Source organism: Bombina bombina, unplaced genomic scaffold (assembly GCF_027579735.1).
Source record: "Bombina bombina isolate aBomBom1 unplaced genomic scaffold, aBomBom1.pri scaffold_627, whole genome shotgun sequence".
Taxonomy (NCBI): Eukaryota; Metazoa; Chordata; class Amphibia; order Anura; family Bombinatoridae; genus Bombina; species Bombina bombina.
In genome coordinates this window covers 205,449-219,728 of record NW_026512012.1, presented here as the reverse complement: position 1 = coordinate 219,728, position 14,280 = coordinate 205,449, and the positions used below count along the sequence as shown (strand labels likewise).

The window sequence follows — 14,280 nt, the reverse complement described above, 5'->3', positions numbered from 1 at the left end:
CCACCATCCCTATTCAATTAGAATAAGGTATCGCTCTTATTTCAAAGGGACATGAAAGTCAAAATTCAACGTTCATAATTAACTTCTATTATCAAATTTACTTTGTTCTCTAAGTACTCTTTGCTGAAAAACATACCTAGGTAGGTCCGGGAGCAGAAATGCACCACAGAGAGCTAGCTGCTAAATGGTGGCTACACACATATGTCTTTTATCATTAAAGGGATACTCAAGTTAAAATTAAAATTTCATAATTTCATACTTCCATTAACAAAATGTGCAGAGACTTTTTATATTTACACTTTTGGAGTCACCAGCTCCTACTAAGCATGTGCAAGAATTGACAGAATATATGTATATGCATTTGTGATTGGCTGATGACTGTCACATGATACAGGAGGAGTGGAAAAAAACCTACTACTCATCTGAAGTTCAGACTAAGTGCTATTGCATTGTCTTTTTACTATGGATTTGTTGATTATGCAATTCAATTGTATTAACTGGTCCTTTAACTCATGAGATGTGTTCAACTAGGTCCCAGTACATTTTTGCGGCACTGAAACTTACTTTAACTTTGTGTTTAACCCTATGAAGAGGTTAAACTCAGTTATAAGCAAACAATAGTGTAACAATAAAATGCTCTAATACTTTTCCATGCCTTTTATTCAAAAGAAACATGAAATTGCAGTTTGGTGGAAAAAAGAGTTGAGAACCAAGGAAACCAATTCATATACAGTTCTGTTATGTTTTTGCATATTCTCTGTGTCTTAAATTATTCAGCAGATGTTCTCATATCTGCTAACATTATTTGCCTAACAAGTTTAGTTGTTATGTATTGCATTACTCACATACAATAGAATATTCAATTTGTGCAGCCTTTTTTCAGAGCCTGGTATAAATCTCTATTATATTAGCGTTATCTCGTTTCTGATACACAGAGATCATATCTGATTAACCTAATAAAATGTATCTGCAGCGGAGCAGGACGCTATGACATTCCAGTACCCAATAAAATTAGGTTGAATTGCTTTGGGAGATTTTGTGTGATAGTGAAGTGATCTGCACTGTTGCTGTTAAGATAAAACTTAATCAGAATTACCAAGCGTTTCGTTTTAGAGGTTATTTTAATAGCTTTTGAAAACCACTGCAATAAATTTAAAGCATAAAGTGATGACTGAAAAAAAAATGATGCATATACTCATCTATAAAAAAGAGAATTCTAGTTGTACCCTTACGGGATTTAATGAATAAATGAATCCATGAATGAACAAATCACAAAACAACATTGAGTGAATAGATGGTAGAATTTGTGTCTTTGTGTATACAGATCACATGGTCTCATTCCTTATTACATCATGTGACATCATATTACAACATATGACATCATATTACAACATATTATGTGAATAGGTGCTGTAGTGCATTTGTGTACGCAGATCACATGGTCTCATTCCTTATGACATCTATTACATCATATTACAACACAATCTACAGCGCAAGGTGCTTTATCTTTTATGCAACCTTGAGCAAAGAATAGCGCACAATCTGGTATTAGAAGTGGAGGGTTACATATTTGAATCAAAGCATCTTAACATGACCAAAACTTTTTTATTCCAAAAAAGTAGTTGGTTAAAACACCTCAAGATATTAATATAAATTGTTTAATTACATGTAGTAAAACAACTTTGCAATATACTTTCATTATTTATTTTGTTCTCCTTTCCTGTAATTTAATTCTGAATATTGTCTGCTTTCCAATTCATGTTAAACATGGAAGTGCAGACACAGCTATGTTCCACACAGTCATTGGTTGCACACTCTAATAAGCCATTTATAACCATTCCTAATTGGCCTCAGCGTAACCTAGGTTACAAAATGGCTGTGCCCACTGCTTTATGAACATTAACTTTACCCTTACTTTTTCAATATTTAAACAACTAATATAATTTTTACAAATACATGTACAAATTATTCTCAGGCTAATCTTTGCTCTGAACACATCATTCAAGCAATGATGCATTTAGTGTTTAATGTCCCTTTAAGTGTTTATGACAAGCAAGTTCTAAAACACCATTGTGAAACGTAGCACTTTTTTAAGACCTGAAGTAAACCATTATTATTAATTATATGGCACAGAACTCCATCTAGATCGCCACACCTTGTGCACGATTGGCTTAACTCACCCTCGGCTTAACGCCCCATCTCCTTAGCGATATCCATCATGAATTTTACTGAGCACTTCATAGAAGTATATTATTTGAGGGATTTAATACATTCTCACTATCCAGCATGCAGAACAACTTTGGACTTGTAATATAAATGCCAAAATAGAACCACTATTGATCTGCCTCCATTTTATTAAAGGGACATGAAACTCACATTTTGTATTTAATGATTTAGATAGAGCATGCAATTTTAAACAACTTTCCAATTTACTTCTATTAACACATTTGCTTTGTTTACTTGGTATCCTTTGTTTAAGGAGCAGTAGTGCACTATTGGGAGCTAGCTAAACACATAAGCTAAGCCAATGATAAAAGGCAAATATGTGCAGCCACCAATCAGCAGCTAGCTCCCAGAAGTGGATTGCTGCTTCTGAGCCTACCTAGGTTTGCTTATCCAAGGATACCAAGAGAACAAAGCACATTAGATAACAGAAGTAAATTAGAAAGTTGTTTAAAATAATATGCTATCTGAATTAAAAAAGAAAAATCTTGGGTTTCATGTCCCTTTAGCATGTGTAAAAGATGGAAAAACTTGAATAAATGAAAACATTACAATGTCACTGATCAAAACTTCACTATTTAAATATTTCCAAGATTCAGAATGTTAATGCTTGCATTGTTAAAGGGACATGAAACTCAAAATGTTTCTTTCATGATTCAGACAGAGAATACCATTTTAAACAACATTTACAATTTACTTCTATTATTTATTTTGCTTCATTCTCTTGTTATTCTTTGCTAAAAGGTTTATCTATGAAAGCTCAGGAGCAGCAGAGAACCTAAGTTCTAGCTACTGATTGGCCGCTGCATATATATACCAATTGTTATTGGCTCACCCATGTGTTCATTTTGAAACCAGTAGTGCATTGCTGCTCCTTCAACAAATGATAACAAGAGAATGAAACAAATTAAATAATAGAAGAAAATTAGAAAGTTGTTTAAAATTGTATTCTTTATCTGAATCATGAAAGAACATTTTTGGGTTTCATGTCCCTTTAAGGGAGCCACCATTTTGATGCCAATCTTCTATAAATAAACCAGTAGTCAAGTGCAAACCTCAGTCAGTTATGCTGCTGCGCTAGCTGACACAGCTGGTGTTTTCTCCCTGTGTGGTTATGTGGGTAGCATGAATTTCTCTGTTGGGAAGCTTGGCACCAGTGCTTACATGGGTTTGGCACAACCATTCCTGCACCTGGGTTCTGATCATATTTAACCTCCCCCAGAGGAAAGATTCTCTAATTGGTGTTAGGTGAAGCCATTGCATTTTTGAGAATCAGCATTTTTAAAGGAACATAAAAAAAACTGTTGTGTCATCTGAATGACTGCACCATAAATGTGCACTTATATATTAGACACGTCCAAATTCGTAAAATTCAGGATTCGTATCGATTTGGATTTCCAAATTAAAATAGTGCCGAATTTACCGAATAAATCCGAATTAGTTTGGATTTATTCAGATTTATTCGGTAGATTCGGATGGCCATGGATTACACTAGTATTGTACAGTATATTAGGTTATATCACTCTGCTATGGGTTACACCTAATATACAGTACATAATACTAGTCTAATACATAGCACATCCCACCGAATTCCGAATTTCCGAATTTCCGAACTGAACCGAACCGAATCCAGACGAATTTATTCGAATCCAAATAAATCCGAAACGAATCCGAACCGAATTGATTCAAATTTTTCCGAATTCGAACCGTTCCGAACCGAAATTCGAAAAAATCCAAATCGAACCGAACCAAACCGAATTTTTTCGCCATGCACATATCTATTATATATAGTATTTTCTAAAAAGCAACGTAAAGTACCATGAATAGGTTTCTACAAAGCAGGGTTAAAGGGACCGTAAAGTCAAAATTAGACTTTCATGATTCCAATTTTGTTTCTATTATCTTATTTGCTTAGCACTCATGGTATCCTTTGTTGAAAAGCATACCTAGGTAGGCTCAAGAGCAGCAATGCACTACTGGGAGCTAGCTGCTGATTGGTCGCTGCACATATATCTTTTGTCTACAGTTGCCATATTGCCACTTTAAGGGGGGGGCACATATAAAAAATACTTATCAGTTCTTTTAATGACACATTATTCAAACATTTCTGTAAACAGTCCCTGACATATGTATTTTTCATACAATATGGCAATATGACAACCCTACATTTGTCAACCCTACATTTGTCATTGGTGTACCTGATGTGTTCAGCTAGCTCCCAGTGCATTGCAGCTCCTTCAACAAAGGACACCAGAGAATGTTTTTATCTACCTGAATCATTTAAAGGCCAAGATTGACTCCACTTATAAACCTTTCTGCTTACTCCAACCTGATTGGTTAGTTTTTTTGGGGACTATGAACAAATCATGCCTACCATTCACTGGGCACAGAGCTGATCAAATCTTAAAACAAGCAAAACAAATCAGTCCTTTAAATGCAATTAAGATTGCAAAGTGTTTTGGAATAGTATGCTGTAGCACTCTGTTGTCTACCGTTTCTCTTAAAGGACCTTTAAATGCTGGTGACTCAGACCAGTGTGCACAATCTGATAATGGATGCAGTTTTAATCCTAAAGTATTCCACAGCACCAAGGATATAATAACAACTTTTATTGTAACATAAGGGTCCCTGGGATTGGAATACTTTGGGATCTGAATCATGAAAGTTTAATTCTGGCTTTAGTGTCCCTAACATTATTGACACCAAATGTACTCAGTGTTGCCTCCTGCTGGTTCTGTATGCATGGTAAAATCTTCTTCCTAGTCATTTACATTATATTTTCTTAGCTGTTGTGGGCATCCATGTAATCCACTTGCTCCACATACACCATGCAAAAGTCTGCCCCTAGTGTAGTTCCTTTTCCTTTGAAGGGCCACTGTAAGTAAAAAATTACTATGCCTAATACGAATTAACTACCCTAAATAAGTCTTTTATCAATATAATTTCATTACAATATGTTCACCGTATATCCAAAATCTTCTTTTCTAATTTTATTGATTTCCAAACCCACTCCTTTCCAATCCTTGTTTAATACCTAGGTTTCAAAATGGCGCTTAAAAATCGCAATGCACATGCGCAAGTTTACGCAGTGTCACAGCAAACGTCACTCCATGAAAGACTGGCTGGAACATAGTAGACCCGCACTATCTAGCTGTGGGTAACTTCGGCTTCACTTATTCAAAGTGTGCATGCGCAATTGAGCTGAATTTATTCATATGATTATTAGGAGCGATTAGACAGTTATTGGTATGCATAAAATTGCAATTTGATAGGTTAGTCATTTTCAACATGTAGTGCCGAAAATTGTGGGCTGGAAAAGGTGACGTAATTGCCGAATAAGAAATATGAAATATTAAACGTTAGGATGCTTCGTTTTTAAGAAAATAAAGGTCAGTAAGTTTTAATATAGGATTCTTAAATATAATATGTTCGTTGTTTGTATTCAAAATCGTAAAAGAAAGTAATCCTTTAAAGTCACACCTGTATCAAAACTGGGAGATTAACAATAATGATTAATTTCATCATGCTTTCAGGAGGTAACATGCCCAAGCTTAATGGCAGAAGCATTTCTGGATTGTGATCAATGTAAAAACACACTGACAATGTGGTAAATCACAATGCTTCAAAATATATATAAACTATTTCTCCACAAATATCCCCCTAGACTGTAATGGTGGTTTTCTGTAGAAAACCATTAGATACGTTTTCAGAGGGATTTTGATAAACTCCAATTTCTGCTGACGTTCAGAAATCATTATCTGTCGAAAACAAACACAAGTTTGTGATCATTTAGAAAAACATATCAAATTATTTATCTACAACAGTCTTCATAGTTTTCAATAGTGGTTTTCTGTTGACAATCATTTGATAAGCTTTTCTAAAGGATTGTAATTGATAGCTAACGCCTAGATTTAGAGTTTTGCGACCAAAGGGGTGCATTAGCTACGCGTGCTTTTTTTCCCCCGCACCTTTTAAATACCGCTGGTATTTAGAGTTCACAGAATGGCTTGGTTTTCAGTGTGTTAGGCTCCAAAAAGGGAGCGTAGAGCATAATTTAACGCCACTGCAACTCTAGATACCAGCGGTGCTTACGGACGCGGCCAGCCTCAAAAACGTGCTCGTGCACGATTCCCCCATAGGAAACAATGAGGCTGTTTGAGCTGAAAAAAACCTAACACCTGCAAAAAAGCTGCGCTCAGCTCCTAATGCAGCTCCATTGTTTTCTATGGGGAAACACTTCCTATGTCTGCACCTAACACTCTAACATGTACCCCGAATCTAAACACCCCTAACCTTACACTTATTAACCCCTAATCTGCGGCCCCCGCTATCGCTGACCCCTGCATTTCATTATTAACCCCTAATCTGCCGCTCCGTACACCCCCGCCACCTACATTATCCCTATGTACCCCTAATCTGCTGCCCCTAACACCGCCGACCCCTATATTATATTTATTAACCCCTAATCTGCCGCCCCCAACGTCGCCTCCACCTAACTACACTTATTAACCCCTAATCTGCCGACTGGACCTGAGCGCTACTATAATAAATGTATTAACCCCTAATCCGCCTCACTCCCGCCTCAATAACCCTATAAGAAATAGTATTAACCCCTAATCTGCCCTCCCTAACATTGCCGACACCTAATTTCAAGTATTAACCCCTAATCTGCCGACCGAATCTCGCCGCTATTCTAATAAATGTATTAACCCCTAAAGCTAAGTCTAACCCTAACACTAACACCCCCCTAAGTTAAATATAATTTAAATCTAACGAAATTAATTAACTCTTATTAAATAAATTATTCCTATTTAAAGCTAAATACTTACCTGTAAAATAAACCCTAATATAGCTACAATATAAATTATAATTATATTGTATCTATTTTAGGATTTATATTTATTTTACAGGCAACTTTGTATTTATTTTAACCAGGTACAATAGCTATTAAATAGTTAAGAACTATTTAATAGCTAAAATAGTTAAAATAATTACAAAATCACCTGTAAAATAAATCCTAACCTAAGTTACAATTAAACCTAACACTACACTATCAATAAATAAATTAAATAAAATACCTACAATTACCTACAATTAAACCTAACACTACACTATCAATACATTAATTAAATACAATACCTACAAATAAATACATTTAAATAAACTAACTAAAGTACAAAAAATAAAAAAGAACTAAGCTACAAAAAATAAAAAAATATTTACAAACATAAGAAAAATCTTACAACAATTTTAAACTAATTACACCTACTCTAAGCCCCCTAATAAAATAACAAAGCCCCCCAAAATAAAAAAATGCCCTACCCTATTCTAAATTAAAAAAGTTCAAAGCTCTTTTACCTTACCAGCCCTGAAAAGGGCCATTTGCGGGGCATGCCCCAAAGAATTCAGCTCTTTTGCCTGTAAAAAAAACATACAATACCCCCCCAACATTAAAACCCACCACCCACATACCCCTAATCTAACCCAAACTCCCCTTAAATAAACCTTACACTAAGCCCCTGAAGATCTTCCTACCTTATCTTCACCTCGCCGGGTATCACCGATCGGTCCTGGCTCAGAAATCTTCATCCAACCCAAGCGGGGGCTAGACATCCATCATCCGGCGGCTGAAGAGGTCCAGAAGAGGCTCCAAAGTCTTCATCCTATCCGGGAAGAAGAGGCGATCCGGACCGGCAACCATCTTGATCCAAGCGGCATCTTCTATCTTCATCCGATGACGACCGGCTCCATCTTGAAGACCTCCACCGCGGACCCATCTTCTTCTTCCGACGACTTCCCGATGAATGACGGTTCCTTTAAGGGACGTCATCCAAGATTGCGTCCCTCGAATTCCGATTGGCTGATAGGATTCTATCAGCCAATCGGAATTAAGGTAGGAAAATTCTGATTGGCTGATGGAATCAGCCAATCAGAATCAAGTTCAATCCGATTGGCTGATCCGATCAGCCAATCAGATTGAGCTCGCATTCTATTGGCTGATCGGAACAGCCAATAGAATGCGAGCTCAATCTGATTGGCTGATTGGATCAGCCAATCGGATTGAACTTGATTCTGATTGGCTGATTCCATCAGCCAATCAGAATTTTCCTACCTTAATTCCGATTGGCTGATAGAATCCTATCAGCCAATCGGAATTCGAGGGACGCCATCTTGGATGACGTCCCTTAAAGGAACCGTCATTCGTCGGGAAGTAGTCGGCAGAAGAAGATGGGTCCGCGGTGGAGGTCTTCAAGATGGAGCCGGTCGTCATCGGATGAAGATAGAAGATGCCGCTTGGATCAAGATGGTTGCCGGTCCGGATCGCCTCTTCTTCCCGGATAGGATGAAGACTTTGGAGCCTCTTCTGGACCTGTTCAGCCGCCGGATGATGGATGTCTAGCCCCCGCTTGGGTTGGATGAAGATTTCGGAGCCAGGACCGATCGGTGATACCCGGCGAGGTGAAGATAAGGTAGGAAGATCTTCAGGGGCTTAGTGTTAGGTTTATTTAAGGGGGGTTTGGGTTAGATTAGGGGTATGTGGGTGGTGGGTTTTAATGTTGGGGGGGGTATTGTATGTTTTTTTACAGGCAAAAGAGCTGAATTCTTTGGGGCATGCCCCGCAAATGGCCCTTTTCAGGGCTGGTAAGGTAAAAGAGCTTTGAACTTTTTTAATTTAGAATAGGGTAGGGCATTTTTTTATTTTGGGGGGCTTTGTTATTTTATTAGGGGGCTTAGAGTAGGTGTAATTAGTTTAAAATTGTTGTAAGATTTTTCTTATGTTTGTAAATATTTTTTTATTTTTTGTAACTTAGTTCTTTTTTATTTTTTGTACTTTAGTTAGTTTATTTAAATGTAGTAATTTGTAGGTACTGTATTTAATTAATGTATTGATAGTGTAGTGTTAGGTTTAATTGTAGGTAATTGTAGGTATTTTATTTAATTTAATTATTGATAGTGTAGTGTTAGGTTTAATTGTAACTTAGGTTAGGATTTATTTTACAGGTGATTTTGTAATTATTTTAACTATTTTAGCTATTAAATAGTTCTTAACTATTTAATAGCTATTGTACCTGGCTAAAATAAATACAAAGTTGCCTGTAAAATAAATATAAATCCTAAAATAGCTACAATATAATAATAATTTATATTGTAGATATATTAGGGTTTATTTTACAGGTAAGTATTTAGCTTTAAATAGGAATAATTTATTTAATAAGAGTTAATTTATTTAGTTAGATTTAAATTATATTTAATTTAGGGGGGTGTTAGTGTTAGGTTTAGACTTAGCTTTAGGGGTTAAAAAATTTATTAGAATAGCGGTGAGCTCCGGTCGGCAGATTAGGGGTTAATGTTTGAAGTTAGGTGTCGGCGATGTTAGGGAGGGCAGATTAGGGGTTAATACTATTTCTTATAGGGTTATTGAGGCGGGAGTGAGGCGGATTAGGGGTTAATAACTTTATTATAGTAGCGGTGCAGTCCGCTCGGCCGATTAGGGGTTAATAAGTGTAGGTAGGTGGCGGCGACGTTGTGGGGGGGAGATTAGGGGTTAATAAATATAATATAGGGGTCGGCGGTGTTAGGGGCAGCAGATTAGGGGTACATAAGGATAACGTAGGTGGCGGCGCTTTGCGGTCGGCAGATTAGGGGTTAATTATTGTAGGTAGCTGGCGGCGACGTTGTGCGGGGCAGATTAGAGGTTAATAAATATAATATAGGGGTCGGCGGTGTTAGGGGCAGCAGATTAGGGGTACATAAGTATAACGTAGGTGGCAGTCGGCAGATTAGGGGTTAAAAAATTTTTATCGAGTGGCGGCGATGTGGGGGGGGCCTCGGTTTAGGGGTACATAGGTAGTTTATGGGTATTAGTGTACTGTAGAGCACAGTAGTTAAGAGCTTTATGAACCGGCGTTAGCCCAAAAAGCTCTTAACTACTGACTTTTTTCTGCGGCTGGAGTTTTGTCGTTAGAGTTCTAACTCTCACTCCAGCCACTACTCTAAATACCGGCGTTAGAAAGATCCCATTGAAAAGATAGGATACGCAATTGACGTAAGGGGATCTGCGGTATGGAAAAGTCGCGGCTGGAAAGTGAGCGTTAGACCCTTTCCTGACTGACTCCAAATACCAGAGGGCGTTAAAAACCAGCGTTAGGAGCCTCTAACGCTGGTTTTCACGGCTACCGCCCAACTCTAAATCTAGGCGTAAGTGTTTAAAGGGATACTAAACCCAATTTTTTATTTCATGATTCAGTTAAAGCATGCATTTTTAAGCAACTTTCTAATTTTATTTATTTTAAAAAGCCGGAATCTAAGTTTAGGTGCCTGCCTTTTTTGGTTCAGACCCTGGGTAGCGCTTGCTGATTGGGGGCTACATTTAGCAGGGATCTATCACAATGCTTTAGGAAAACTTATCAAATTATTTATCTACAAAAATCTCCATAGTCTTTAATAGTGAATTTCTGTTAAAAAACTTTAGACAAGGATTTTGATCGACCCCATGGTTATTAGTAAAGTGTATTTGTGTAATATTAAAATGCTTCTGCATTAGCATGTCCCTTTAAGACACTGTGTGTAAAGTGTAAAGACACTAATATTTTATTTCTAAAGGCAAATGCCAATCTGTGAAGATTGTTTAAATGGTAGAAATTAGTTCAGTTACACAATATTATATTCTAGGGTAAAGTTAAATATCCATATGTCTGTTTATATATCTAATTAACAAATACAAACATATTATACTGTGAAATTGTTATGACATGTTTTCAATTAATTTGAATTATCTTTTTTTTTTTAATTGCAGATGTGTTATTGATGCAATAGTATAACATTTTAATTAAAATACACATTTAGAAACTGAATATGTATTTAATATATGTTCTAGGTAAAGGCAAAATGGTGATCATACTTTCTTGTTCTAGGTAATAGAGCACGAGCATCCAGTTAACAAAATCTCATTTATTGCACGAGACGTGACTGACAATCGAGCGTTTGGATATGTTTGTGGTGCAGAGGGACAACACCAGTTCTTTGCTATAAAAACAGCACAGCAGGTATGTCTTTAACTCGGTTCCGGATTTCTAAAATCAATAACAAAAATCAGATTATACTCTCACAAAAGTGGTGCACCCCAGTGGTGCAAATAGAGTATCCTGGGTGGGTCTGCAGCTTCCAAGCAAGTTGTCACTTGTAGGGCCTCATTAATTATATTACTGGTGAACAAGGCTCCCAGGCAAGGAACCTGTCTGCCGGTGTTTGACAGAATTTATGATTGAACAGCAATCATTTGTTCAGTGACTGCATTTAGCCACCAATCAGCAATCACTACCCAGGAGCTGAACCAAAGATGGGCTGGCTCATAAGCTTACATTCCTGCTTTTTCAAATAAAGATACCAAGAGAACAAAAAAATTATAATTGGAGTACATTAGATAGTAGCTTAAAATTGCATGCTCTATCTGAATTGTAAAAGAAAAAAATTGGGTTCAGTGTCCCTTTAACTAATTAAAATGTTGGCACTTCTACATGATTGGAATGGCAAAGAAACATTGGCAACAGACCTGAACATTGAAAAGCTTAGTCCTGTACAATAAATATGAAGTAGTATAAAACCAGGATGCATTATTCCTTACCTAGTATATGATATTTTTTTTTCATTAGGCTGAACCATTAGTCGTGGATCTTAAGGATCTCTTTCAAGTGATCTACAATGTTAAGAAGAGGGAGGATGAAGACAAGAAGCGGGTAAATATAAAAATATAAGACCATTGAATATGCAGTGGTGAAACGCACTTCAAGGCGTTCACACTGCCCTCTGCTTTGTTACTTTTATATGTCTGCATTAATGCACTATTGGTGACTATGGTTACTATGTATCGGTGTGATACCATATAGATCTTTCTATCAATAGATGTAGCACGGGGATACCCAGCTTTTTTAAATAATTGCACAGGGGTACTGCGAGAGTATAGACAGAGCCTGTGTGGCTTATAGTTAGATAGGAATCTTTTTACTCGCAGTACACTGTGCAATGGGGATAATCACCCATATTGCGCTAATCTATGATATTTAGTAGGGGATCCGGTACTTCTTAATTTTGTTGATATTGGATATATGCAAACAGAGGGCAGGAATGTGTATATGTTTTGTAGTAATTTTAATATGCCTTAACCCCGTTTTAAATTATTATTAGAAAAAGTTATATTTTATTTTGTGGTCACTTCCTCATATATCATGATATACACTCCTTTCTATATGTGCCCCATAATGCTTTGGTCCTTTCTCTCTGTCTTTGATATAAATATAAAAAATATACTTTTTAATTTGTATCTAAGGCACTGGTTTTAAAACCTGTCCTCAGACCTCCCTAACAGGCCAGATATTGAGGATATCTGAACTGGAGCACAGGTGAAATAATCAGCTGATTAGTAAACTTGGTTATTTTACCTGCTCTCACGCAAGGTAATCCTGAAAATCTGTCCTGTTGGGGATGGTTGAAGATAAAACTATTGATATAGGGCAAATATTTATAGTTGATTTTATATGTGTCTGTTCGTTTTCATTTAAATAATAATACAAATATTCCCCATGACATTTGTTTTATCATTAGAACAAAAGGTAACATTTAACAATTGACTGTAATTTGTAAAAATATTTAATATGAGAAAATGACACTGTATGAAAATGTAAGAGCAAAATTAGTATTTTCTGTGGTCTACATAATAAATAACATTGGATTTATTATTTCCTAAATATTTCAATCTCACATTATATTGTCCCAGATTGGACATCAGTTCACCTTCTGAAAACAGCAACATTCAGAATTGTAAACCTATATTGTTCATTCAAAATTAACAATTAGAACACATTTTTTTTTTAGTTTTTTTTGTACCATCTTGCACTTAGTGCAGAAAATGAGTAGGTATAAAATATCTAACCATACAAATATTTCATAAATTTCAAATTGCACAAAATTCTGATTTACCAGAGGGTAGCCTTTTATGTATGTTCCTACCACTGTCCAAGCTGTATAGTAAAAAAATATATAAGAAAACAATAAATTAAGAAAAACAACAAAAACATAAAATAGTTCTGCCAAAATTCATCCTATAGAGAATGCCACAAAATATCACATCTTTTTACATTCTCCCAGCTCCCCATGTGACTTGATTCCTAAAATTCGTATTAATTCAGAGAAGAATGGATCTATGGACCGTAACATTGGCAACATAAAATATAAGGCTAGTAGCTACTGCTAGGCTATCCTCCTTCCTATGATCAGTATGATTTACGATATAGCTATGGATATGAAAACCGTCATTTGAATTGTAAAACCTTATTCTTGCAAATGTGGTGTCTTATGATACATTATTATGAAGAGGGTGTAATAAAGGCCTCTTAAAAAGCACTATCACACATATAAAACTGTTGAGAGTTTGTTGTCGCAGCTAGCAATGGGCAAACACTGCTCACTTATTTAAATGAACAGGATTCCTACTTTCAAATTAAGAGGGTTTTTTTTTTGTATTGTGTGTGGAGGACAGTATAGGGGATACTCCAACCCCTAATGTTGTTGCAGAGCATAGTTTGGGGTGCTATGGAATGTTTAATAGCCTGGAGAATTGTACAATACCTGCCTTTTACAGGTGATTATTTTTTTTATGGCAATCACCTGCTGTTTAAAGGAGCATGAGACCCCCTAATTGATCATTGAAATCTTCTTTTACATGGGAGGAGTATTGTGTGTATGTGTGTTGTATGGTGTCTTTATGGGATAGGGACTCCTGTGGGCAGTGGCGTCACTAGGGTTGGTGTCACCCGGTGCGGTAAGTCATGGTGTCACCCCCCCCCCCCCAGAAAGCAGACACACACAAAAACACAGGCAAACACACATACAAACACTCAGACACACTTAAAAACATACTCAAATGCACACACAAACACTCGGAAACCCACTCAGACACACACACAAAAACACACACACAAAAACACTGAGACACACACAAACTCAGACACACACATACAAAATATGTAAACTGCACTGCATTAATTATAAAGCTCATGC

General features: G+C 36.5%; 1 protein-coding gene across 1 annotated transcript in view; it reads left to right on the top strand.

Moving 5' to 3' along the window:
• The window catches only part of LOC128644090 (disabled homolog 2-like), a 168,682-nt gene that overhangs the window by 14,992 nt on the left and 139,410 nt on the right, over nt 1–14,280 (top strand). The window contains exons 4-5 of the mRNA XM_053696807.1: nt 11,139–11,270; nt 11,877–11,960. Coding sequence (XP_053552782.1) covers nt 11,139–11,270; nt 11,877–11,960 — 216 coding nt within the window. The remainder of the gene's footprint in view (nt 1–11,138; nt 11,271–11,876; nt 11,961–14,280) is intronic.